General features: G+C 37.9%; 1 protein-coding gene across 3 annotated transcripts in view; it reads left to right on the forward strand.

Annotated features, from left to right (window-relative positions):
- SLC5A8 (solute carrier family 5 member 8) overlaps positions 1–27,188 on the forward strand; it is a 66,153-nt gene that overhangs the window by 25,777 nt on the left and 13,188 nt on the right. For all 3 annotated transcript variants that reach the window (XR_002172901.3, XM_073788297.1, XM_019918550.3), the window contains exons 8-11: positions 2,173–2,261; positions 2,705–2,817; positions 10,767–10,834; positions 25,357–25,443. Coding sequence is in view for 2 of the 3 variants with exons in the window: in XM_073788297.1 (XP_073644398.1) it covers positions 2,173–2,261; positions 2,705–2,817; positions 10,767–10,834; positions 25,357–25,443 (357 nt within the window). In the remaining variant the exon portion in view is untranslated. The remainder of the gene's footprint in view (positions 1–2,172; positions 2,262–2,704; positions 2,818–10,766; positions 10,835–25,356; positions 25,444–27,188) is intronic.

Raw genomic sequence — 27,188 nt, forward strand, 5'->3', positions numbered from 1 at the left:
AGGCAGTCAGTAGAAGATCAGGTCAAAAGCTTAACCCAAGAGAGCAAAGATATGTTTCTGCTACACTCTTCTGTAGCTCACCCTGAGGAAGCCATGACCTGAATGACCTGAATGACCTGAGGGGTCATTCAGAATCTAAAATATAAGGCCGAAGATTTTTGAGAAAGTTGACGATAGGGTAGAGGGTTTTAGATCTCGTTTTAATACTAACGATGGAAACTTAACTTTGGCTTATGTATAGAATATTTCTTGAAATTAAACTTGTAAGATGTCTTGGAAAAATGGGTGTTGAACTCATATAGAGAGAAGGGTTATTCTCTTTTTCTGAGAATAAAGAATTAATAAGCTTTAGTTGTTAAATGAGATCAAAGAGGCTGATGAGAATGGGCATAGCATCCACTGTGTACTATTGGGAGAAGGAATCAATGACGTTTCAATGAAATGAGAGGGCATTTTTCTAGAAAATTATCCCCTTAGGACTCTTTTGATTGAAAAACCAGTTTTGCCGAAAGACTGCCACATAACACAATGCTGAAGGCATACACCTTCCCATCCTTATTTAATACTTATTTTTTAAGAGGTAACTTATCAAAAAGCAAGTATTAGGAGTGGTTTTTGTTTTTAAAGAAACAAGTTGAGGAATTTTGTGAGGTTACTCTCCACTCATCACTATGTCTCATACAACAGTTGACCCTTGAAAAACATGGGGGTTAGGGGTAGCGACCGTCTGCACAACAGAAACCTACGTATAATTTTTGACTCCCCTAAAACTTAACTACTAATAGCCTACTGTTGACCAGAAGCCTTACCGATAACATAAACAGTTGATTGACACATATTTTTTATGTTATATGGATTATATATGGTATTCTTACAATAAAGTAAGCCAGAGAAAAGAAAGTGTTATTAAGAAAATTATGAAGACAAGAAGATACGTTTACAGTACTGTACTAATTGATACCATAAGTTTACCTTGTCTGTTTACAAGATGAATCGTCTGTCAGTACCTACATCAATGTTGTCTTATGTGATAGAAAACACTGCAGATGTTATACTTATTACTAACACAGGATGTCAAAAATGAAAGATAATGTGCAAAAGAAATTCATATTCATTTACAGGTATAACAAGTCATGCATTGATAAAGAAGCAGCAATACGATTGCTTTATTATAGCCTAGTGTAATTGATACGATTGCTTTGTGGTAGCCTCGCCTATATGGTAATAAATGAATCATTATAAAGTTTGGATGGCATACAGTATTACAGTCATATTGATAATACAGCATTGGAAATTTTTTTTTTAAATCACCTGTGATCATCGGTTGATGCACAGTTTCTCCAATTATGAGAGAGGCATACTGTGTAGTATAATATTATTATATAAATATAATTATATAAATATAATTCTTTGCAAGCAAAGTTATAAAACAGTAAAAAAAAAAACCCTAACATTATTTTTATATTAAATGTCACTCACCTCATGCCTATGTAAGGGTAGGCTATCCTTGCAGAGATCCTATGTAATACAAATCTTGCATACGATGTTCTACACGTACATTTTTCTGTATTTATTGAAAAAAATCAACATTTACGTGGACCCACACAGTTCAAACGTGTGTTGTTCAAGGGTCAACTGCATATGCAGCTATAATTACATTTTCAATCCTGAACAGTGACTGAAGTTCACAAATATAATCTTGAGTCATCAAGTAAAGTTAAATTAAGTGAATTCTTCTTACTTAAGCACAGAGATATGTAAAATATTTCCTTTAAATTGATTTATTGTTCCAAAGAATGAGAACAGCTACCTATTACTGAGCCTATTCTGTGTACTATACTAAGAACTTACACAGATCATCTAATTTAACTTTTATAGCAACTCTGTGAGGTTAGGATTATTATTCCTATTTTACAGATGGGGAAACTGAGGCTCAGAGAAATTAAATAACAAAAGCCACATCTGTCTGAATCCAGAGCCTGTACCCTTAACTACTGTGCTATTCTTTTCTTTAAGTGTTCGCAGGTAAAGAGTTTAATTTTATATATTTGGACATTTCAGTTATGTGGAATAGCTTCCTTCAGTTCTTGAAGAAGAACAAGATAAATGAGGTGTGAATTAATTTCATTTCATAGCAAATAGTACTCAAGAGTAAATTTTGGAATTTTTCAGCTCATGCCTTATTTGGCACTGGACATTCTGCAAGATTATCCGGGACTTCCTGGACTTTTTGTGGCCTGTGCTTACAGTGGAACATTAAGGTATGAACTATGACTCTAATAATATAAGATTTCCCTTTTGGGATCTTTCTTTTGTTATTGGATATTTGCGGGGGATAAAGCTGAATTCTGGACATGAGCACAAATGGCCCTCATATAGGTAATGTACTCCATGTCTTCTCTCTGTTGGTCCAACTCTTCTCTCTAGGGGCTGGATATTGTCATCAATCTCTTTTGTTTTTTTAATTAATTAATTAACTAATCAGTTAACTTTTGGCTGCGTTGGGTCTTCGTTGCAGTGCGCAGGCTATAGGCCCTCAAGCCTAAATCAACTATACTTCAATAAAAAAATTTTTTTTTAAGTAATGTAGTAGAAATCTGGTTATATTTCAGAAGTGACAATATGTTTTCCCTTTTCTTTTACCTTATTAAAGTGTTATTAAAGTTTAAACATTATTAATCAAAATTGTGATTTTCCCTTACAGCACAGTGTCCTCCAGTATTAATGCCTTAGCAGCAGTAACTCTGGAAGACCTAGTGAAATCTCGCTTCCAATCTCTCTCAGAAAGGTCTCTCTCTTGGATTTCCCAAGGAATGAGTAAGTTTTTGTTTCACAATTCCATTTTAGCTCTGGGAGATGATTTTTAGAAATACCAGAAATTCTTTTCCATGGAAAATATAGAGTGAGTGAGTGTGAGCGTATATACACTCACATGCATGTGACTTAATGCAGTCATGGCCATATTTGCAATCTAGATTTGAGACACACTTCAAACAATTGTGAGGCCACCAGAAAGAACAATTGCCTGGGGCTTCCCTGGTGGCGCGCTGGTTGAGAGTCCACCCGTCGATGCAGGGGACACGGGTTCGTGCCCCGGTCCGGGAAGATCCCACATGCCGTGGAGCGGCTGGGCCCGTGACCCATGGCCGCTGAGCCTGCGCGTCCGGAGCCTGTGCTCCGCAACGGGAGAGGCCACGGCAGTGAGAGGCCCACGTACCGCAAAAAAAAAAAAAATTGCCAGGGGTGCCATTTGGCTAGCCTTCTTTCCTACCTTCTTCCTATCCCACATCTATGTTAAAATTCTTAGCCATAGTTAAAAATTTAACCCTTTACCATCTAAAACTTAGACCCCAGTTTTAAGAAATATTCTTAGTTTGGAACCAAGAGCCATGCTTTTTCTGTATTACCTAAGAGGGCACTGCCAGTTTAAGATATAGTCTGTGTGTATGGATTGAAGATAAAGGAACAGAGCATTATGATTTTTTACTGGTCTTGATTGTCTGTTCTCTCCGCACATGTAGACTGTCCAGAAGATAATCAATAAAATTGTCCAAGGTATGCTTAACTCCTTCATTTAATATGAATCCTTAAATTCATAGATTATCGGACCTTATTAGGGGTTAAGTATCATATTGAGTGGAAAGGTCTTTAACCTTAGTTCCCAGATGTCCCAGCTGTAATAGCTGACTCAAAAAAATCTGGCTAGTGTACGTCCTTCTTCATTTTCAAATCTTGGGTGTACATGTTTTGGGATGAATGACTAACGAACTTATTATTTTAAAAAGAATCTTTAACCTCAATAGCACTAATAGACTGTCAAAGACATAGTAAATAATATTCTGTTTTAAAGCATAGTTCTATATATAATTGCCATGACTGTAGCCTGGAATAAGTACTTACTTTATATTCTTCAGTGTCCCCTAAATTTAACTAGCATTGCATCATTTTATTATGTACCTGATTTTAATCCTGGAGCGTAATTTCAGAATGATACAATGTTTCCTAAAGGGTATTTAGATGGGTTCATTATGGGATTGTTGAAGCTGTGTGGTTTAGTAGAACGCATAGGTTTTTTTTGTTTGTTTGTTTGTTTTTTGCGGTACGCGGGCCTCTCACTGCTGTGGCCTCTCACTGCTGTGGCCTCTCCCGCTGCGGAGCAACAGGCTCCGGATGCGCAGCCTCAGCGGCCATGGCTCACGGGCCCAGCTGCTCCGCGGCATGTGGGATCCTACCGGACCGGGGCACGAACCCGTGTGCCCTGCATCGGCAGGCGGACTCTCAACCACTGCGCCACCAGGGAAGCCCCGAATAGAAGCTTTTGAAGCTAGACAGACTCAGTCTTGTTTCACCAGTTAACTAGCTGTTAGCCTTGAGCAAACCCATTTGAGCCTCTGTTTCTTTATATGGAAAATGAGAACAAAAAATATTCTCTTTGCAGGTACTATGAGGTTTAGAGATAATCCATGTAAAACAAGAGGCACTAACTGGTACTCAGGAATGATGTTGATGATGCTTAATAACAAATCAGCTCCGCTAGTGTAGATGAGGCTTTCATTCATTTTGAAAGGTTGTATATAGTCATTATCTTGAGGTATATACAGTAAGGACATCATAGAGAAGAACACGGCAAATGACTTGAATGTTTCCGATAACTTTGAGCACAAAAAACCCACAATGGTGACCATTCATGAGCTGCCAAATAGAGAGGAATTTAGCTAAATATGTTGGAAATACTGTTTAGAATAGAGTTTGGAGGCATGAAAAATCATTGCAACCAAAGCACTTTGAAAAAATTAATGTAAGTTATTCAGGTGCAATAAGATTATTTACTCACTATGCTTAACAAAGGTGTGAGTGCTTGTGTTAAGATAGAAATAACATAAGGAATGCACTAATTTTTTGATGAACACATTTCTCATTCATTTTATTTTTTGTATTTTGAAGATTATGTGTGGGAAATTATATTAACAGATTTCAGGTGATTTTTGCTGAATGGAAGTCTTTAAAAATAAGAATGGGGGTGGGTTTAATAAAAAAAATCTTTTTTCCCATAGTAATTTTAAAAGCAAAATGTATACTTGGAGAAAATCTGGAAAATACTGAAAGCCAAAAGAGAAAACAAAATCCCTTAAGCTGACCACTGACGTTGGCTTGAGAATTTGTATAAAGTTTCAGGAAAATAGTTTGGTAGAAGGGGGAATATAATACTTGTCCTGAAACTGCCTGTCTTTGCTAGCTTAACAGGAAAGGTTTGTGGATGTTGATGGAGATTATGCGAAGGTTAAAGGTCCTAAAACACTCTTTCATGTGGATTGCTACTTCCCAGGAGAAATGAACACTTAAATTCGGAAGACTTTCTGAAGTTTATTACTCCCTTCCCCCATCATGTTATACAGAGCAGAGCTGAATTGCGTCCTATTTCTGGCAAACTGAAAACAGACACCTGAGCCTTCCTTTTTTTTTTTTTTTAACATCTTTATTGGAGTATAATTGCTATAAAATGGTGTGTTAGTTTCTGTTTTATGACAAAGTAAATCAGCTATACATACACATATATCCCCATATCGCCTCCCTCTTGTGTCTCCCTCCCACCCTCCCTATTCCACCCCTCTAGGTGGTCACAAAGCACTGAGCTGATCTCCCTGTGCTGTGCGGCTGCTTCCCACTAGCTATCTATTTTACGTTTGGTAGTGTATATATGTTCATGCCACTCTCTCACTTCGTCCTAGCTAACCCTTTCCCATCCCTATGTCCTCAAGTCCATTCTCTACGTCTGCGTCTTTATTCCTATCCTGCCCCTAGGTTCTTCAGAACCTTTTTTTTTTTTTAGATTCCATATATATGTGTTAGCATATGGTATTTGTTTTTCTCTTTCTGACTTACTTCACTCTGTATGACAGTTTCAAGGTCCATCCACCTCACTACAAATAACTCAATTTTGTTTCTTTTTATGGCTGAGTAATATTCCATTGTATATATGTGCCACATCTTCTTTATCCATTCATCTGTTGATGGACACTTAGGTTGCTTCCATGTCCTGGCTATTGTAAATAGAGCTGCAATGAACATTATGGTACATGAATCTTTTTGAGTTATGGTTTTCTCAGGATATATGCCCAGTAGGGGAATCGCTGGGTTGTATGGTAGTTCTATTTTTAGTTTTTTAAGGAACATTCATACTGTTCTCCATTGTGGCTGTATCAATTTACACTCCCACCAACAGTGCAAGAGTGTTCCCTTTTCTCCACACCCTCTCCAGCATTTATTGTTTGTAGATTTTTTGATGATGGCCATTCTGACTGGTGTGAGGTGATACCTAATTGTAGTTTTGATTTGCATTTCTCTAGTGATTACTGATGTTGAACATCCTTTCATGTGTTTGTTGGCAATCTGTATATCTTCTTTGGAGAAATGTCTATTTAAGTCTTCTGCCCATTTTTGGATTTGGTTGTTTGTTTTTTTGATATTGAGCTGCAGGAGCTGCTTGTAAATTTTGGAGATTAATCCTTTGTCAGTTGCTTCGTTTGCAAATATTTTCTCCCATTCTGAGGGTTGTCTTTTGGTCTTGTTTATGGTTTCCTTTGCTATGCAAAAGATTTTAAGTTTCATTAGGTACCATTTGTTTAGTTTTGATTTTATTTCCATTTCTCTAGGAGGTGGGTCAAAAAGGATCTTGCTGTGATTAATGTCATAGAGTGTTCTGCCTATGTTTTCCTCTAAGAGTTTTATAGTGTCTGGGCTTACATTTAGGTCTTTAATCCATTTTGAGTTTATTTTTGTGTGTGGTGTTAGGAAGTGTTCTAATTTCTTTCTTTTACATGTAGCTGTCCAGTTTTCCCAGCACCCTTATTGAAGAGAGGCTGTCTTTTCTCCATTGTATATTCTTGCCTCCTTTATCAAGGATAAGGTGACCATACGTGTGTGGGTTTATCTCTGGGCTTTCTATCCTGTTCCATTGATCTGTATTTCTGTTTTTGTGCCAGTACCACACTGTCTTGATTACTGTAGCTTTGTAGTATAGTCTGAAGTCAGGGTGCCTGATTCCTCCAGCTCCATTTTTCTTTCTCAAGATTGTTTTGGCTATTTGGGGTCTTTTGTGTTTCCATTCAAATTGTGAAAATTTTTGTTCTAGTTCTGTGAAAAATGCCAGTGGTAGTTTGGTAGGGATTGCATTGAATCTGTAGATTGCTTTGGGTAGTAGAGTCATTTTCACAATGTTGATTCTTCCAAACCAAGAACATGATATATCTCTCCATCTGTTTGTATCATCTTTAATTTCTTTCATCAGTGTCTTACAGTTTTCTGCATATAGGTCTTTTATCTCCTTTGGAAGGTTTATTCCTAGGTATTTTATTCTTTTTGTTGCACTGGTAAATGGGAGTGTTTCCTTAATTTCTCTTTCAGATTTTTCATCATTAGTGTATAGGAATGCAAGAGAATTCTGTGCCTTAATTTTGTATCCTGCTACTTTACCGAATTTATTGATTAGCTCTAGGAGTTTTCTGGTAGCATCTTTAGGATTCTCTATGTATAGTATCATGTCATCTGCAAACAGTGACAGCTTTACTTCTTCTTTTCCAATTTGGATTCCTTTCATTTCTTTTTCTTTTCTGTTTGCTGTGGCTAAACCTTGCTAAACTATGTTGAATAATAGGGGTGAGAGTGGGCAACCTTGTTTTGTTCCTTATCTTAGTGGAAATAGTTTCAGTATTTCACCATTGAGGACAATGTTGGCTGTGGCTTTGTCATATATGGCCTTTATTATGTTGAGGAAATTCCCTCTATGCCTACTTTCTGGAGGGTTTTTATCATAAATCGGTGTTGAATTTGATCGAAAACTTTTTCTGTATCTATTGAGATGATCATATGGTTTTTATCCTTCACTTTGTTAATATGGTGTATCACATTGATTGCTTTGCGTCTATAGAAGAATCCTTGCATTCCTAGCATAAATCCCAGTTGATCATGGTTTGTGATCCTTTTAATGTGCTGTTGGATTCCGTTTCCTACTCCTCAATACATTAGTGTATTGTTTATACAGCCTCCATTTGTTTGTATTTTTTACAGATTTTTTCCTGTAATTGACATCTAATCTCATAGCGTTGTGGTCGGAAAAGATACTTGATATGATTTCAATTTTCTTAAATTTACCAAGGCTTGATTTGTGACCCAAGATATCCATCCTGGAGAATGTTCCATGAACTCTTGAGAAGAAAGTGTATTCTGTTGTTTTTGGATGGAATGTCCTATAAATATCAATTAAGTCCATCTTGTTTAATGTATCATTTAAAGCTTGTGTTTCCTTATTTATTTTCATTTTGGATGCTCTGTCCATTGGTGAAAGCATGGTGTTAAAGTCCCCTACTGTTATTGTGTTACAGTCGATTTCCCCTTTTATGGCTCTTAACATTCGCCTTATGGATTGAGGTGCTCCTATGTTTGGTGCATAAATATTTACAATTGTTATATCTTCTTCTTGGATTGATCCCTTGATCGTTATGTAGTGTCCTTCTTTGTCTCTTCTAATAGTCTTTATTTTAAAGTCTATTTTGTCTGATATGAGAATTGCTACTCCAGCTTTCTTTTGATTTCCATTTGCATGGAATATCTTTTTCCATCCCTTCACTTTCAGTCCATATGTGTCCCTAAGTCTGAAGTGTATCTGTTGTAGACAGCATACATACGGGTCTTGTTCTTCTATCAATTCAGCCAGTCTATGTCTTTTTGCTGGAGCATTTAATCCATTTACATTTAAGGTAATTATCGATATGTATGTTCCCATTACCATTTTCTTAATTGTTTTGGGTTTGTTATTGTGGGTCTTTTCCTTCTCTTGTGTTTCCTGCCTAGAGAAGTTCCTTTAGCATTTGTTGTAAAGTTGGTTTGGTGGTGCTGAATTCTCATAGCTTTTGCTTGGCTATAAAGGTTTTAATTTCTCCGACCAATCTGAATGAGATCCTTGCTATGTAGGGTAATCTTGGTTGTAGGTTTTTCCTTTCACCACTTTAAATATGTCTTGCCAGTCCCTTCTGGCTTGCAGAGTTTCTGCTGAAAGATCAGCTATTAATCTTATGGGGATTCCCTTGTATGTTATTTGTTGCTTTTCCCTTGCTGCTTTTAATATTTTGTCTTTGTATTTAATTTTTGCTGGTTTGATTAATATGAGTCTTGGCATGTTTCTCCTTGGATTTATCCTATGTGGGATTCTGTGCGCTTCCTGGACTTGATTGACTATTTCCTTTCCCATAATAGGGAAGTTTTCAGCTATAATCTCTTCAAATATTTTCTCAGTCCCTTTTTTTTTTCTCTTCTTCTTCTGGGACCCCTATAATTCAAACGTTGGTGTGTTTAATGTTGTCCCAGAGGTCTATCAGATTTTCCTCAGTTCTTTTCATTCTTTTTTCTTTATTCTGCTCTGTGGTAGTTATTTCTACTATTTTATCTTCCAGGTCACTTTTACATTTTTCTGCCTCTGTTATTCTTCTATTGATTCCTTCTAGAGAATTTTTAATTTCATTTATTGTGTTGTTCATCTTTGTTTGCTCTTTAGTTCTCCTAGGTCCTTGTTAAACGTCCCTTGTATTTTCTCCATTACTATCATTCCTCTGAATTCTTTTTCAGGTAGACTGCCTATTTCCTGTTCATTTGTTTGACTGGTGGGTTTTTACCTTGCTCCTTCATCTGGCATATTTCTCTGTCTCCTCATTTTGCTTAACTTACTGTGTTTGGGGTCTCCTTTAGTAGGCTGCAGGTTTTTAGTTCCTGGTTTTTTTGGTGTCTGCCCCCAGTGGGTAAGATTGATTCAGTGGGTTGTGTAGGCTTCCTGGTGGAGGGAACTGGTGCCTGTGTTCTGGTGGATGAAGCTGGATCTTGTCTTTCTGGTGGGCAGGACCACGTCAGTGGTGTGTTTTGGTATGTCTGTGAACTTATTATGATTTTAGGCAGCTTCTCTGCTAATAGGTGGGGTTGTGTTCCTTTCTTGCTAGTTGTTTGGCATGGGGTGTCCAGCACTGGAGCTTGCTGGTTGTTGAGTGGAGCTGGATCTTAGCATTGAGTCGGGGATCTCTGGGAGAGCTCCGGCTGATTGATATTAAATGGGGCCAGGAGGTGTCTGGTGGACCAATGTCCTGAACTCAGCCCTCCCACCTCAGAGGCTCAGGCCTGACAGCCGGCCAGAGCACCAAAACCCTGTCAGACACACGGCTCTGAGAAGCAATGGCATGCTGGCATGCAATCTGGGAAGGATGTAGGACATCAGTAGAACCGGTGATGTTCTAAGCCAGGCCAGAGGTTGGAAGACTTTTTTAGATTGCTGGTTTGTTGTAAAAGGATATAACTCAAAAACAGCCAGATGGAAGAGATGAATATGGCAAGATATGGGAAAGGGCATGGAGCATCCATGTCCTCTCTGAGCATACCACGTGTTCGCCAACCCAGAAGCTCCCTGAACCTTCCTTTACCAACAAATGTTTATGGAGGATTACATTAATAACACAATAGTTATTAGGTTTTAACTCTCTATAGTTAATTTTAGGAAATCTTTACCTATATAACCTAATGTAATTAATCCCGGGCCACAATATCAGTGTTTTCTTTCCTCTTTGCATACTAGTTCCCTTTCCTTTTTTAGCTGGCTCTGAGGTAGGTGGCCATTCTTTATTATAGTCATATTATGTACTTTGAATCAAGGTGTGATAGCTTATTCTATTGAGAATTCTAATCCTCTGAGTCTGGATTTTACAATGGCTTTTACATCATCCATCTAGGTGTGCTGTTTGGAGCTTTGTGTATTGGAATGGCTGCGCTGGCATCACTAATGGGAGCTCTGTTGCAGGTAAGAGCTAATCCTGGAAGGTTTGAGTCATAATCACTAAATTCTTCTTCTTTTCCTTTTTTTTTTTTTAAGTGTTGATGTGACCATCCTTACAGACTTTTCTCTCTATATGTCTACACATAGACATACCAAGGAACGTAGATGACTAAATTCTTTAAAAAAATTTTGTTAATTAATCTTTCCATTTTGAGATCATTATAGATTTACATGCAATACTAAGAAATAATACAGAGAGATCCCATATACCCTTTACCCAGTTCCCTCAATGGTATGAGACCTAGGTTGATGTTCTTTTTTTCCCTTTTCCCGGTGGATGTCCTGTTGCTCTAACACCACGTGTTGTGAAAGCTGTCTTTCTTCCATTGAATTGCCTTTGCACCTATGTGAAAAATCAGTGGGGCATATTTGTGTGGGTCTATTTGTGGTTTCTTTGTTCTATTCCATTGATCTATGTGTCTGTCCATCTGCCAAGATCATACAGTGTTGATTACTATAGCTCTGTAATAAGTCTTGAATTCAGAAGTACTGATTCCTCCCACTTTATTCTTATTTTCAAAATTGTTTTAACTGTTCTAGTTCCTTTTCCTTCCCATATAAAGTTTAGAATAATCTCTATATCTAAAAAAAATCCTGCTTAGTTTTTGATAGGATTGCCTTAAACGTGTAAAACAATTTGGGAAGAACTGACGTTTTTACTGTGTCGAATCTTTTAATCCATGAACGTAGTGTGTCTCTTCATTTATTTAGATTTTCTATGATTTCTTTTCCACCACTACTGTGTAATTTTCATATACAAGTCATGTTTATATTTAGTTAGATTTACACCTAAGTATTTCATTTTTTTTGAGTGATTGTACACGGTATTGTATTCTTAATGTTGGTGTCCATGTGTTTGTTATTATATAAAGATACAATTGATTTTTGTATATTTGTTTGTATCCTGTGACCTTGCTGAACTTATTAGTTCCTGGGATTTTCTACAGATAAAATTATATCATCTTCAAATTGGGATAGTTTTATATCTTCTTTTCCAATCTGTATATGTACCTTTAATTTCCTTATTGCCCTGGCTTCAACTTCCACATCATGTTGAATAAGAGTGGTGAAAGTGGACATCATTGCCTTGTTCTCCAATCTGAATGAGAAAAGCATTCAGTGGTTCATTCTTGAGTGTATTACCTGTAGGATTTTTGTACATGCCCTTTACCAAATTAAGGAAATTCCCCTCTATTCCTCTTTTTCTGAGAGTTTTTATCATGGATGAGTGTTGAATTTTGTCAAATGGTTTTTCTGCAGCATTCGATATGACAATATGATTTTCTTCTTTAGCCCTTTAACATGGTATATTATGCTGATTGATTTTCAAATTTTAAGCTGGCATTGCATTCCTGGAATAATCTTCTCTTGGTCATGGTGTATAGTTATTTTTATATATTGCTGAACTCTCTTTGCTGATAGTATGCTAAGAATTTTTGCATCTATATTCATGAGAGATGCTGATATGTGGTAATATTTTTTTGTAATGCCTTTTCTTGGTTTTGGTGTTAGGGTCATACCAGCTTCATAAAATAAATTGGGAAGAGTTCTCTCCTATTTTCTGGAAGAGATTGTGTAAAATTGGTGTTAATTCTTCTTTAAGTGTTTGGTAGAATACTCTAGTGAAACCATCTGGGCTTGGGGATTTCTTTTTTGGGAGTTTAAAAATTATGAATTCAGTTTCCTTAATAGTTATAGCTGTTCAAATTATCTGCTTCATAGTGGATGAATTATGGTAGTTTGTGTTTTCGAGGAATTGCTCCATTTCATCTAAGTTGTCAAATTTAGGTGTGTGGAATTATTCATAGTATCCCCTTATTATACTTTTGATGTCTGCAGGGTTTTTAGTGATATCTCCTGTTTTATCCATAATATTGGTAATTTTATCTTTTATCTCTTTTTTTAGTCTTGCTAGAGGTTTGTCAATTTTTATTCATATTTTGAAAGAACTAGCTTCTTGTTTCATTGATTTTCTATATCATTTTTCTGTTTTAAATCATTGCTTTTTAAAATTATCTTCATTATTTTCTTCCTTCTGCTTGCTTTGGGTTTATTTTGCTCTTCTTGAGGTGTGACACTAGATTACTGATTTGAGACTTTTTTGTAATGTGTGCACTAATTGCTAAAAATCTCCCTCTCAGCACTTTTAGCTATGTCCCATAACTTTTCATATTTTGTATTGGAGTTTTAAAATTTCCTTTGATATGTCCTTTTGACCTGTAGATTATTTAAAAGTATGTTACTTAGTTTCCAATTGTTGGAGATTTTCCTGTTATCTTTCAGCTATTGATTTCTAATTTCATTCCAATGTGGTCAGAGAACACATTCTGTATGATTTTAATTCTTTTAAATTTGTTGAGGTCTGTTTTATGGCCCAGGATATAGTATTTGGGTATCTGTTACATGGGCACCTGAAAAGAATGTGTACTCTGCTGTTAAGCATAGTGTTCTACAGGTGTCAGTTAGATCCTGCTCATTGATGGTGCTGAGTTCTTCTGTATCCTTCTGATTTTACGCTTATTTGTTTTTATCAATTGTTGACAGAAGTGGTGAATTCTCAACCTATAGTGTATAGTTGTCTCTTTTCCTTTTAGTTCTCTTAGTTTTTGCTTGTATTTTGCAGTTCTCTTGTTTGGTGCATATACATTTAGGATTTCGATGGCTTCTTGGTGAATTAGTCCTCTTATCATTATATAATGTTCCTCTCTGATAATTTTCTTTGTCTGAAAACTACTTTATCTGATATTAAATAGTTAATAGTACTCCTGCTTTCCTTTGATTAATGTTTGCATGATATCCTTTTACTTTGAACTTGACTATATCATTATATCTTAAGTGAGTTTTTTGTAGACAGCATATAGTTGGGTTATGTTTTTAAATTCATCCTGCCAATCTCTGTCTTTTTATTGGGGTATTTAGACTTTTAAAATTTAGTATAATTATTGGAATATTAGGGCTTAAGTCTGCTGTTTTTTGTTATGTTTGTTCTTTCTGTTTTCATTTTTTTAAGTGGGATACTTAAACAGTTTTTAGAATCCCATTTTGATCTATCTATATTGTTTTGAGTTTTCTCTTAGTGCAGCATTTTCATTTGTTGCTTTATGTGTATATACATAACTTATCACAGTCTACTTGTTTTGTCCTTTTACCAATGCGAGTAAAGTATAGAAATCTTACCTCATTTCTGTTTCTTTACCCAGTTTATAACACAATTGTCTTAAATATTTACTCTGCATACATTTTGAATTACATTAGACAGTGTTATAATTTTTGCTTCAACAATCAAACATGATTTAGAAAACTCAAGAGGCGGAGGAAAGCCTATTATATTTATTTTTGCTTATTGTGTTCTTTCTTTCTTCCTGATTTCTCAAGGTTCCTTCTTTTACCATTTCCCTTCTATTTAGAGAACTTGCTTTAGCCATTCCTTTAAGGATAAGTCTGCTGGCAACAAATTTTCTTAGTTTCCCTTTATCTGAGAATGTATTGATTTCCCCTTTATTCCCAAATGATATTTTTGCCAGGTATAGGATTCTGAGTTGACAATTCTTTTTTTCCAACACTTGAAAAATATTGTGCCACTTTCTTCTGGCTTCCATTATTTTTAAGGAGAAATCTGCTGCCATTCTAATTGTTTTCCCCTATAGGTAAGGTGTCATTTTTCTTTCTCTGGCTGCTTTCAGAAATTTTTCTTTGAAGTTAGTTTACAGAAGTTTAATTACAATGTGTCTTGGCATGTTTTTCTTTGGGTTTATTCTGTTTGTAGTTTGCTTAGCTTTTGAACCTGTAGGTTTATGTTTCTTGCCAAATTTGGGAAGTTCAAACATTATTTCTTTGAGTACTTTTCAGCCCCACTGTCTTTCTTTTCTTACCTAAGACTCGGATGACATGAATGTTAGATTTTTTGTTATATTCACACAGGTCCTGGTGACTAATTTTTAAGCCTATTTTCTCTCTGTTTTTTTCAGATTGGGCGGTTTTTATTGGTCTATCTTCCTGTTCACTGATTCTTTTCTCTGTCCCCCCAATTCTGCTGTTGAACCTATCCACTGAGATTTTTATTTAAGTTATTATATTTTCAGTTCTAAAATTTACATTTTGTTCTTCTTTATATCATCTATGTTTTTGCTGATACTTTCTTTTTTTTTTTTTTTTGCTAAGGCCTTCTACTTTTTCATTTGTTTCAAGCATGTTCTAATTGCTGAAGCAGTTTTATCATGGCTGCTTGAAAATTTGTGAAATAATTCTAATATATCTGTCACTTCTCTATCAGCATTTATTGATTGTCTTTTTTCATTCATTTTGAGATCTTCCTAATTCCTGCTCTGAAAAGTGAACTTCAGTTGAAACCTGGACATTTTTATATTATGTGGTGAGACTATAGATCTTACATGCACCTTCTGTTTTGGTTTTCTTTCTCTGATACCACTTCAACAGTGTAAGGGAGGGAGCTGTCTCATTACTGCCAGGTGGATGTAGAAGTCCAGGTTCCCAAGTTGGCCTCTGTTGACATCCAAGGGAGGAATTTCTTATTTTGCTGGGTGGGAACAGTCTCCACTGACATCATGGTGAAGGTGGTCTTGTTCCTGCTGGGCAATGGTGAAAGTCCTGATTCTCCATTAGGCCTCCTATGACATTGCCTGAGCAGGGAGGGAATGGGGTGCCTTGTTATAGGCTGGTGGGGGATGGAATCTAGGCTCCCTACTTGGCCTTTTCTGGCATGTGTATGTGGGGGAACAGTTTATTCTGTGGCATTTGTCTGGAATTGAGCAGTTATTATCTAAAAGTTTTCTTTCTTGCTAAGTTGCTCCTTTTCTGGTCTTTCCTGGATTTTGTTGGCCTGCACATATTGTCATTTCTGGATTGCCAGCTTCTTCAGCTCTAAGACTGGGATATGTGGGCCAAAAAGAAAACTCAGAGACCTCACCATTATATTGTTCTTCAGGCCCCGAAGTCCTAGCCGTCTTCTCTCGACCTTTTAGATTCTTCTTATGTTTGTTTTATATGTAATGTCCAGGAGTCTTAGTTTTATTAGCAGGAGGACGAGGGAAAAGTACACCTAATCCATCTCCCTATGAGTGGAAATACATTTTTTATTGCCTAAAGAGTCCTTCATGTCTTGTGGCATTTGCTAAATTTTTGTTAGAGAGCATTTTTGTGTTGGAAAACTGTCTTGCTTCTTTGGAAGTGTTGGAATGGAGAGGACAGACTAATCTTTGGAATAGCCTGTTTTTTAAAAAAGTATTTATTTATTTATTTACTTACTTGGTTGTGCTGGGTCTTAGTTGAGGCAGGTGGGCTCCTTCGTTGTGTCAGGTGGGCTACTTCGTTGCAGCATGCGAGCTTCTTAGTTGTGGCATGCGAACTCTTAGTTGTGGCATGCATGTGGGATCTAGTCCCCTGACCAGGGATCAAACCTGGGCCCCCTGCATTGGGAGTGTGGAGTGTTATCCACTGCGTCACCAGGGAAGTCCCCTAGCCTCTTCTTTCTGAATCTTGAGTGGACTTCACAGTTTTTAGCATCCAAGCCTCAGCATGGACTCTTCCCACTGTCTGGAGTACCCTTCAACTGTCTAAGTCTTATTTGTTCTTCAAGTTTCAACTTAAACATTATTTTTCAAAAAGGCCCTTTCTGTTCCCTGGGTAGGTTTGAGTTCCCCTCTACCAAATGTGCCCAGAGCACCTTGTATTTCTCGTATCATCCCCATTACAATACTTTATTGCAGTTACTCATTTAATGTCTGTTTTACTAAATAGTTTATAACTCCATGAAGGTGAGGATTATGACGTTGTTCTTTGATACTGTATCAAATACTTGGTGCCTACTGCAGTGTCCAGAACAAAGTAGACATTCTACAAATTCAGGTTGAATGTACCTATTTATGTATTGGTTCATAAATATCTACTTATCTGATCACACCTAAGTGGTCCATGAAACTTCCATGGCCACCTGGGCTCCAACTCTGGGACGAGGACCCAGAAACTTGAAGGTTAATGCTGGGCACAGCAAGTCCTCCAGGCTCCTGCTTCAGACCCAACTTGGGTCCTTTCTGGTTGGTGGTTGCTTAGGGCATACCAGTTGTTAAAATAGTGTGACCTCATTCTGATTATATGAATTAGTGAGTGAATGAATTAGGTCCAGAAGCTCTAAGCTTACCTGGTACAACTAAGCCATAACCAACAAAACTCCTGTTTGTGTGCTTTCCTCCATAGTCTGCATTATTACTTATAGTTCTTATTGTGGTTGATTTCCCCTTTTTCATATACCAGCTCTGGCCTGAGTATAGATAATGAGATATTCTAGGAGAGTCATCATAGCTCCAAGGCAACTCTTCCTTGCTTTCTCTCTAGCCAAGGTCTTATTTCCTGAGATGGGTATTTTGGGGGGTATATTCCTTATATCTCCAAAACTGGCTCTAGGTCACACTGTCGCAGTGACCACTACATGGGCCAAGTGACTTCTTTCACATTTTGCATAAAGTCTACCTTCCTTCCTACTGGACTCTGGTTCAAGAGATGCTGTGAAATGACTCCTTAGGATCGTATCCTGAGTCCATATCCTCCTCAAACACTAGTTCTCCTCTGTCATAATATCCTCACTCCTTTCCCTAGCCCATGAGGTAAGCTTCTTTTTTTTTTTTTTTTTTTAACCCAGGACTGCAGTCTGTATGCTCTAAAATTTTTCTTGAGCATATATATATATTTTCTGATTTATTCATTCTGTTCTATCCGTCACTTTTACTCTGTGGACAAACCGGTGTGTCCCTGATACTTCTTTTACGGTTCTGTCCACTTTCAAAAATTAGCCTTTTGAATACTGGGAACACACATCTCTTGAAATTTTCAGCATTTTGCCTTTCTCTATTCTTCATACTGTACATTTTATTTCACTATCATGATTTTCGCATCTCTACATCAAAGCAAAGATTGCAATTAGTAAGGTTTAACTCTTTCTACATGATTTGATCTTTTTTTTTTTACATATTTATTGGAGTATAATTGCTTTACAATGGTGTGTTAGTTTCTGCTTTATAGAAAAGTGAATCAGTTATACATATACATATGTTCCCATATCTCTTCCCTCTTGCGTCTCCCTCCCTCCCACCCTCCCTATCCCACCCCTCTAGGTGGTCACAAAGCACTGAGCTGATCTCCCTGTGCTATGTGGCTGCTTCCCACTAGCTATCTATTTTACATTTGGTAGTGTATATATGTCCATGCCACTCTCTCACTTTGTAACAGCTTACCCTTCCCCCTGCCCATATCCTCAAGTCCATTCTCTAGTAGGTCTGTATCTTTATTCCTGTCTTACTCCTAGGTTCTTCATGACATTTTTTTTCTTAAATTCCATATATATGTGTTACCATACGGTATTTGTCTTTCTCTTTCTGACTTACTTCACTCTGTATGACAGACTCTAGGTCCATCCAACTCATTACAAATAGCTCAATTTCGTTTCTTTTTATGGCTGAGTAATATTCCATTTTATATATATGTGCCACATCTTCTTTGCCCATTCATCTGTTGATGGACACTTCGGTTACTTCCATGTCCTGGCTATTGTAAATAGAGCTGCAATGAACATTTTGGTACATGACTCCTTTTGAATTATGGTTTTCTCAGGGTATATGCCCAGAAGTAGGATTGCTGGGTCATATGGTAGTTCTATTTGTAGTTTTTTAAGGAACCTCCATACTGTTCTCCACAGTGGCTGTACCAATTCACATTCCCACCAGCAGTGCAAGAGTGTTCCCTTTTCTCCACATCCTCTCCAGCATTTATTCTTTCTAGATTTTTTGATGATGGCCATTCTGACTGGTGTGAGATGATATCTCACTGTAGTTTTGATTTGCATTTCTCTAATGATTAATGATGTTGAGCATTCTTTCATGTGTTTGTTGGCAGTCTGTATATCTTCTTTGGAGAAATGTCTATTTAGGTCTTCTGCCCATTTTTGGATTGGGTTTTTTATTTTTTTCATACTGAGCTGCATGAGCTGCTTGTAAATTTTGGAGATTAATCCTTTCTCAGTTGCTTCGTTTGCAAATATTTTCTCCCATTCTGAGGGTTGTCTTTTGGTCTTGTTTATGGTTTCCTTTGCTATGCAAAAGCTTTTAAGTTTCATTAGGTCCCATTTGTTTATTTTTGTTTTTATTTCCCTTTCTCTAGGAGGTGGGTCAAAAAGGATCTTGCTGTGATTTATGTCATAGAGTGTTCTGCCTATGTTTTCCTCTAAGAGTCTGATAGTTTCTGGCCTTACATTTAGGTCTTTAATCCATTTGGGGCTTATTTTTGTGTATGGTGTTAGGGAGTGATCTAATCTCATACTTTTACATGTACCTGTCCAGGTTTCCCAGCACCACTTATTGAAGAGGCTGTCCTTTCTCCACTGTACATTCCTGCCTCCTTTATCAAAGATAAGGTGACCATATGTGCGTGGGTTTATCTCTGGGCTTTCTATGCTGTTCCATTGATCTATCTTTCTGTTTTTGTGCCAGTACCATACTATCTTGATTACTGTAGCTTTGTAGTATAGTCTGAAGTCAGGGAGTCTGATTCCTCCACCTCCGTTTTTCATTCTCAAGATTGCTTTGGCTGTTTGGGGTCTTTTGTGTTTCCATACAAATTGTGAAATTTTTTGTTCTAGTTCTGTGAAAAATGCCAGTGGTAGTTTCATAGGGATTGCATTGAATCTGTAGATTGCTTTGGGTAATAGAGTCATTTTCACAATGTTGGTTCTTCCAATCCAAGAACATGGTATATCTCTCCATCTGTTTGTATCATCTTTAATTTCTTTCATCAGTGTCTTATAATTTTCTGCATACAGGTCTTTTGTCTCCTTAGGTAGGTTTATTCCTAGATATTTTATTCTTTTTGTTGCAATGGTAAATGGGAGTGTTTTCTTGATTTCACTTTCAGATTTTTCATCATTAATGTATAGGAATGCCAGAGATTTCTGAGCATTAATTTTGTATCCTGCTACTTTACCAAATTCATTGATTAGCTATATTAGTTTTCTGGTAGCATCTTTAGGATTCTCTGTATATAGTATCATGTCATCTGCAAACAATGACAGCTTTACTTCTCCTTGTCCGATTTGGATTCTTTTTATTTCCTTTTCTTCTCTGATTGCTGTGGCTAAAACTTCCAAAAGTATGTTGAATAAGAGTGCTGAGAGTGGGCAACCTTGTCTTGTTCCTGATCTTAGTGGAAATGCTTTCAGTTTTTCACCATTGAGGATGATGTTGGCTGTGGGTTTGTCATATATGGCCTTTATTATGTTGAGGAAAGTTCCCTCTGTGCCTACTTTCTGCAGGGTTTTATCATAAATGGGTGTTGAATTTTGTTGAAAGCTTTTTCTGCATCTATTGAAATGATCATATAGTTTTTTCCTTCAATTTGTTAATGTGGTGTATCACGTTGATTGATTTGCGTATATTGAAGAATCCTTGCATTTCTGGGATAAACCCCACTTGATCATGGTGTATGATCCTTTTAATGTGCTGTTGGATTCTGTTTGCTAGTATTTTGTTGAGGATTTTTGCATCTATGTTCATCAGTGATATTGGCCTGTAGTTTTCTTTCTTTGTGACATCCTTGTCTGGTTTTGGTATCAGGGTGATAGTGGCCTCATAGAATGAGTTTGCGAGTGTTCCTTCCTCTGCTATATTTTGGAAGAGTTTGAGAAGGATGGGTGTTAGCTCTTCTCTAAATGTTTGATAGCATTTGCCTGTGAAGCCATGTGGTCCTGGGATTTTGTTTGTTGGAAGATTTTTAATCACAGTTTCAATTTCAGTGCTTGTGATTGGTCTGTTCATATTTTCTATTTCTTCCTGATTCAGTCTTGGCAGGTTGTGCATTTCTAAGAATTTGTCCATTTCTTCCAGGTTGTCCATTTTATTGGCATAGAGTTGCTTGTGGTACTCTCTTATGATCTTTTGTATTTCTGCAGTGTCAGTTGTTACTTCTCCTTTTTCATTTCTAATTCTATTGATTTGAGTCTTCTCCCTTTTTTTCTTGATGAGTCTGGCTAATGGTTTATCAATTTTGTTTATCTTCTCAAAGAACCAGCTTTTAGTTTTTTTGATCTTTGCTATCGTTTCCTTCATTTCTTTTTCATTTATTTCTCATCTGATTTTTATGATTAATTTCCTTCTGCTAACTTTTGGGGTTTTTTGTTCTTCTTTCTCTAATTGCTTTAGGTGCAAGGTTAGGTTGTTTATTCGAGATGTTTCCTGTTTCTTAAGGTAGGATTGTATTGCTATAAACTTCCCTCTTAGAACTGCTTTTGCTGCATCCCATAGGTTTTGGGTCGTCATGTTTCCTTTGTCATATGTTTCTAGGTATTTTTTAATTTCCTCTTTGATTTCTTCAGTGATCACTTCGTTATTAAGTAGTGTATTGTTTAGGCTCCAAGTGTTTGTATTTTTTACAGATCTTTTCCTGTAATTGATATCTAGTCTCATAGCGTTGTGTTCAGAAAAGATACTTGATACGATTTCAATTTTCTTAAATTTACCAAGGCTTGATTTGTGACCCAAGGTATGATCTATCCTGGAGAATGTTCCATGAGCACTTGAGAAAAATGTGTATTCTGTTGTTTTTGGATGGAATGTCCTATAAATATCAATTAAGTCCATCTTGTTTAATGTATCATTTAAAGCTTGTGTTTCCTTTTTTATTTTCATTTTGGATGATCTGTCCATTGGTGAAAGTAAGGTGTTAAAGTCCCCTACTATGAATGTGTTACTGTAGATTTCCCCTTTTATGGCTGTTAGTATTTGCCTTATGTATTGAGGTGCTCCTATGTTGGGTGCATAAATATTTACAATTGTTATATCTTCTTCTTGGATTGTTCCCTTGATCATTACATAGTGTCCTTCTTTGTCTCTTCTAATAGTCTTTACTTTAAAGTCTATTTTGTCTGATATGAGAATTGCTACTCCAGCTTTCCTTTGGTTTCCATATGCATGGAATATATTTTTCCATCCCCTTACTTTCAGTCTGTATGTGTCTTTAGGTCTGAAGTGGGTCTCTTGTAGACAGCATATATATGGGTCTTGTTTTTGTATCCATTCAGCCAGTCTGTGTCTTTTGGTGGGAGCATTTAATCCATTTACATTTAAGGTAATTATAGATATGTATGTTCCTATTCCCATTTTCTTAATTGTTTTGCGTTCGTTATTGTAGGTCTTTTCCTTCTCTTGTGTTTCTTGCCTAGAGAAGTTCCTTTAGCATTTGTTGTAAAGCTGATTTGGTGGTGCTGAACTCTCTCAGCTTTTGCTTGTCTGTAAATGTTTTAGTTTCTCTATCAAATCTGAATGACATCCTTGCTGGGTAGAGTAATCTTGGTTGTAGGTTTTTCTCCTTCACCACTTTAAATATGTCTTGCCAGTCCCTTCTGGCTTGCAGAGTTTCTGCTGAAAAATCAGCTGTTAACCTTATGGGGATTCCCTTGTGTGTTATTTTCCCCTTGCTGCTTTTAATATGTTTTCTTTGTAGTTAATTTTTGACAGTTTGATTAATATGTGTCTTGGCATGTTTCTCCTTAGATTTATCCTGTATGGACTCTCTGTGCTTCCTGGACTTGATTAACTATTTCCTTTCCCATATTAGGGAAGTTTTCAACTATAATCTCTTCAAATATTTTCTCAGTCCCTTTCTTTTTCTCTTCTTCTTCTGGAACCCCTATAATTAGAATGTTGGTGCATTTAATATTGTCCCAGAGGTCTCTGAGACTGTCCTCAGTTCTTTTCATTCTTTTTTCTTTATTCTGCTCTGCAGTAGTTATTTCCACTATTTTATCTTCAAGTTCACTTATCCGTTCTTTTGCCTCAGTTATTCTGCTATTGATCCCATCTAGAGTATTTTTAATTTCATTTATTGTGTTGTTTATCATTGCTTGTTTCATCTTTAGTTCTTCTAGGTCCTTGTTAAATGTTTCTTGCATTTTGTCTATTCTATTTCCGAGATTTTGGATCATCTTTACTATCATTATTCTGAATTCTTTTTCAGGTAGACTGCCTATTTCCTCTTCATTTGTTAGGTCTGGTGGGTTTTTATCTTGCTCCTTCATCTGCTGTGTGTTTTTCTGTCTTCTCATTTTGCTTATCTTACTGTGTTTGGGGTCTCCTTTTTGCAGGCTGCAGGTTCGTAGTTCCCGTTGTTTTTGGTGTCTCTCCCCAGTGGCTAAAGTTGGTTCAGTGCGTTGTGTAGGCTTCCTGGTTGAGGGGACTAGTGCCTGTGTTCTGGTGGATGAGGCTGGATCTTATCTTTCTGGTAGGCAGGTCCACCTCTGGAGATGTGTTTTGGGGTGTCTGTGGACTTATTATGATTTTGGGCAGCCTCTCTGCTAATGGGTGGGGTTGTGTTCCTGTCTTGCTTGTTGTTTGGCATAGAGGTGTCCAGCACTGTAGCTTGCTGGTCGTTGAGTGAAGCTGGGTGCTGGTGTTGAGATGGAGATCTCTGGGAGATTTTCACGTTTGATATTATGTGGAGCTTGTAGGTGTCTTGTGGACCAGTGTCCTGAAGTTGGCTCTCCTACCTCAGAGGCACAGCAGTGACTCCTGGCTGCAGCACCAAGAGCCTTTCATCCACCCAGCTCAGAGTAAAAGGGAGAAAAAGAAGAAAGAAAGAAAGGAAGGAAGGAAGGGAGGAAGGAAGGAAGGAAAAATTAAAATAAAGTTATTAAAAGAAAAAATAATTATTAAGAAAAAAATTTTTTAAAAAAAACCAGACAAATAGAACCCTAGGACAAATGGTGAAAGCAATGCTATACAGACAAAATCTCACACAGAGGCATACACATTCACAAAAAGAAGAAAATGGGAAAAAATAATAAATCTTGCTCTGAAAGTCCACCTCCTCAATTTGGGATGATTCATTGTCTATTCAGGTATTCCACAGATGCAGGGCACATCAAGTTGATTGTGGAGCTTTAATCCGCTGCTTCTGAGGCTGCTGGGAGAGATTTCCCTTTCTCTTCTTTGTTCGCACAGCTCCCGGGGCTCAGCTTTGGATTTGGCCGTGCCTCTGCGTGTAGGTTGCCGGAGGCCGTCTGTTCTTCGCTCAGACAGGACGGGGTTAAAGGAGCAGCTGCTTCGGGGGCTCATTCAGGACATGGGGGAGGGAGGGTGTGGATGCGTGGTGAGCCTGCGGCGGCAGAGGCCGGCGTGACGTTGCACCAGCCTGAGGCGCGCCGTGCGTTCTCCCAGGGAAGTTGTCCCTGGATCTCGGGACCCTGGAAGTGGCGAGCTGCACAGGCTCCCGAGAGGGATGGTGTGGATAGTGACCTGTGCTCGCACACAGGCTTCTTGGTGGCGACAGCAGCAGCCTTAGCGTCTCATGCCTCTCTCTGGGGCCCGCGCTGTAAGCCGCGGCTCGCGCCCGTCTCTGGAGCTCCTTTAAGCAGCGCTCTTAATCCCCTCTCTTCGCGCACCAGGAAACAAAGAGGGAAGAAAAAGTCTCTTGCCTCTTCGGCAGCTACAGACTTTTCCCCAGACTCCCTCCCGGCTAGCCGTGGCGCACTAGCCCCCTTCAGGCTGTGTTCACGCCACCAACACCAGTCCTCTCCCTGCGCTCCGACCGAAGCCTCCCAGCCCTGCCCGCCCCGGTGGGTGAGCAGACAAGCCTCTCGGGCTGGTGAGTGCCGGTCGGCACCGATCCTCTGTGCGGGAATCTCTCCGCTTTGCCCTCCGCACCCCTGTTGCTGTGCTCTCCTCCGCGGATCCGAAGCTTTCCCCCTCCGCCACCCGCAGTCTCCGCCGGCGAAGGGGCTTCCTAGTGTGTGGAAACTTTTCCTCCTTCACAGCTCCCGCCCACTGGTGCAGGTCCCGTCCCTATCCTTTTGTCTCTGTTTATTCTTTTTTCTTTTGCCCTACCCAGGTACGTGGGGAGTTTCTTGCCTTTGGGCAGGTGTGAGGTCTTCTGCCAGCGTTCAGTAGGTGTTCTGTAGGAGTTGTTCCACGTGTAGATGTATTTCTGGTGTACCTGTGGGGAGGAAGGTGATCTCCGTGTCTTACTCTTCCGCCATCTTCCCGATTCCCCCCAATCTTTTTTTTAACCATACTTCTCATTCTAGTTCTATCCTTAGGAAATCAAGGAGAGCACTGGGTTTCATTGCCACCTCTGGTCTCTTAGCTGTACTTATCCACAATCTGCTTTTGCAGGGGATTTTGAGACTACCAAGGCACAAAGAAGTGATGTGGTTGATTATTAATATCTACAAGAACAATACCAGGAGGAGTCGTGTCCCTCTTGTCTCATGATTCTCTAACCTCTTTGCATTTTGCTTTTCTTATTGAGGGTACTTGAATGAACTGATGGAACTTGCGACTGAGAAGAAGTTCTCTTTGTCAATGGCAAGGCTGCCATGAATGTCAGGAGGAGGCTGAATACTTTAAATCCTCATCCTGATGAACTTACATTAAAGCATTTTAACTTTGGATTTGAGATTGCTAATTGATGACTTTTTATTATTTTTGTAGGCCGCACTCAGCATATTTGGCATGGTTGGGGGACCACTTCTGGGCTTATTTGCTTTGGGGATTTTGGTTCCCTTTGCCAACTCAATAGTAAGTATTAAAAATGAATATGTGTAAAGCCTACTTTTCCAACTGCAGTAGCGCCTCTATAATTTTTTCTCAATTGTAAAGATATGGTTCCTTTGATATTTGTCATCAGTGACCTGTCTGGATGTCTTAAATTACTCATGTTGACTTTGCTGGGATACACAATGAACGTACTATGCATTGGGACCCTGCATGTGTGAAACTAAATGGAAACTACCAGAATAATATATATTATGAATATCATACAATTAAATTATATAATAACATGATATTTATAAATACAATATATTATAGAGTATTATATAGCATAACTAAAGGATATATATTATGAAACAATATACAATATGATACATAATATATACTGCAATATATATTATGAATATTATATAACTAAAGGAAAAACATTTTGTACGCATCTACTTTTTTGCCGTTCTTGAAAATTAATCACTAGGATTTAAAGGAGATCGACAGGCTCAGATATGCAAGATTTCAGGGCAGTAGAGCTGAGGATACCTGACTAGCCGGAGTACAGTGAAGAGAAGAAATAGGATAAAATCTTCAGCACTTTGGTCAGAAAATTTACACTCCTGATATTTAAAGATGTAGCTCCACCAACATGGTTTTAGACCCAAAGGAGTGATTATAACTGGGAATTGTATTCAGAAAGAGGTAATAGCTCATTTCTTCTACACAGACATATCTGTGCTTTGAGGCCAAGTTTTGTTTAGAATAAGTGAAATTGAAATTACTTCTCTGAAATGCAGGAGGAACTCCACTCGTTCAGTCCTGCTGTAAGCTGAAGTTCAGGGAAAGCTGGTAATGTATGTGCGGTTGTTTCAGACAGATGGGGAACAACTGCAGAACTATGCCTGTACATTTAGAATTCCATTTTCCTCATGAGGCCTTAGGAATTGGTAAGGCAGATATAATAAGGGCTATTATCATCGTTATTATTGTTAGCAATAACTCTCAACAAAGTGTCATATGAAAAGCTAGTTTGGCAGAAATTAATCAAAATGAAAGAGAGCAGTTTGTGTCCACCTCAGAATGTTGAAGCTTTGATGGGATTCTTTGCATTATGAAATGCATAGTGGTTTGTTGAGCGCCTGAAATATTAAAAGAAGACTGACTTTTGATTTTTGACATTTATTTCCACCACGAGTTGCCTCCAGAAATGCTATAGCTGACTAGGTCCAACACGCCCTTAGAAGGGGAAGTAAGAACTGTTATTCCTGTCGTCATATCTGATCATTATTCTTAAAGAAAGGGGAGAAATTTCACCACAGAGGAAGGCGCTTCCCAGCTCAAGATTTGCTTTCATCTCCATCATTTGGAACTAGGGCTTAAATCATTCAAGGACTGACTGACTGATCAAAACTACTTGGATTACTGGTGAAAAGCAGGCAGGGGAACCCACGTCTTCCAAAGACTGGGAAACCAAATGTCTTCAGAGAGGAAATCTCCACTTATCTCTAGAGATGGTTTGGTTGTATGTAATGTACCCTTGCAGTCATTTGTGAAAACAGCTGGCTATTTTCCCCTAATTTTCCTGCAGTACAGTTACAGACATGCATGTTGCTATGTATAGGAATAAATTCTGTGGATGTTTTCTTCTTCGTGTCTGTTGCTGCTCAGATGGCATGCCATTTTTTCACGGATTAAATGAAAATAGAGGGAACAGTTGGCCTGAAGTCAGCTGCATGACTGTTGTAGTTATTGGGTGTAAAGAGACAAGGAGGCCAAAACAG

The sequence above is a fragment of the Tursiops truncatus genome, chromosome 11 (genome assembly GCF_011762595.2).
Source record: "Tursiops truncatus isolate mTurTru1 chromosome 11, mTurTru1.mat.Y, whole genome shotgun sequence".
Lineage (NCBI taxonomy): Eukaryota > Metazoa > Chordata > Mammalia > Artiodactyla > Delphinidae > Tursiops > Tursiops truncatus.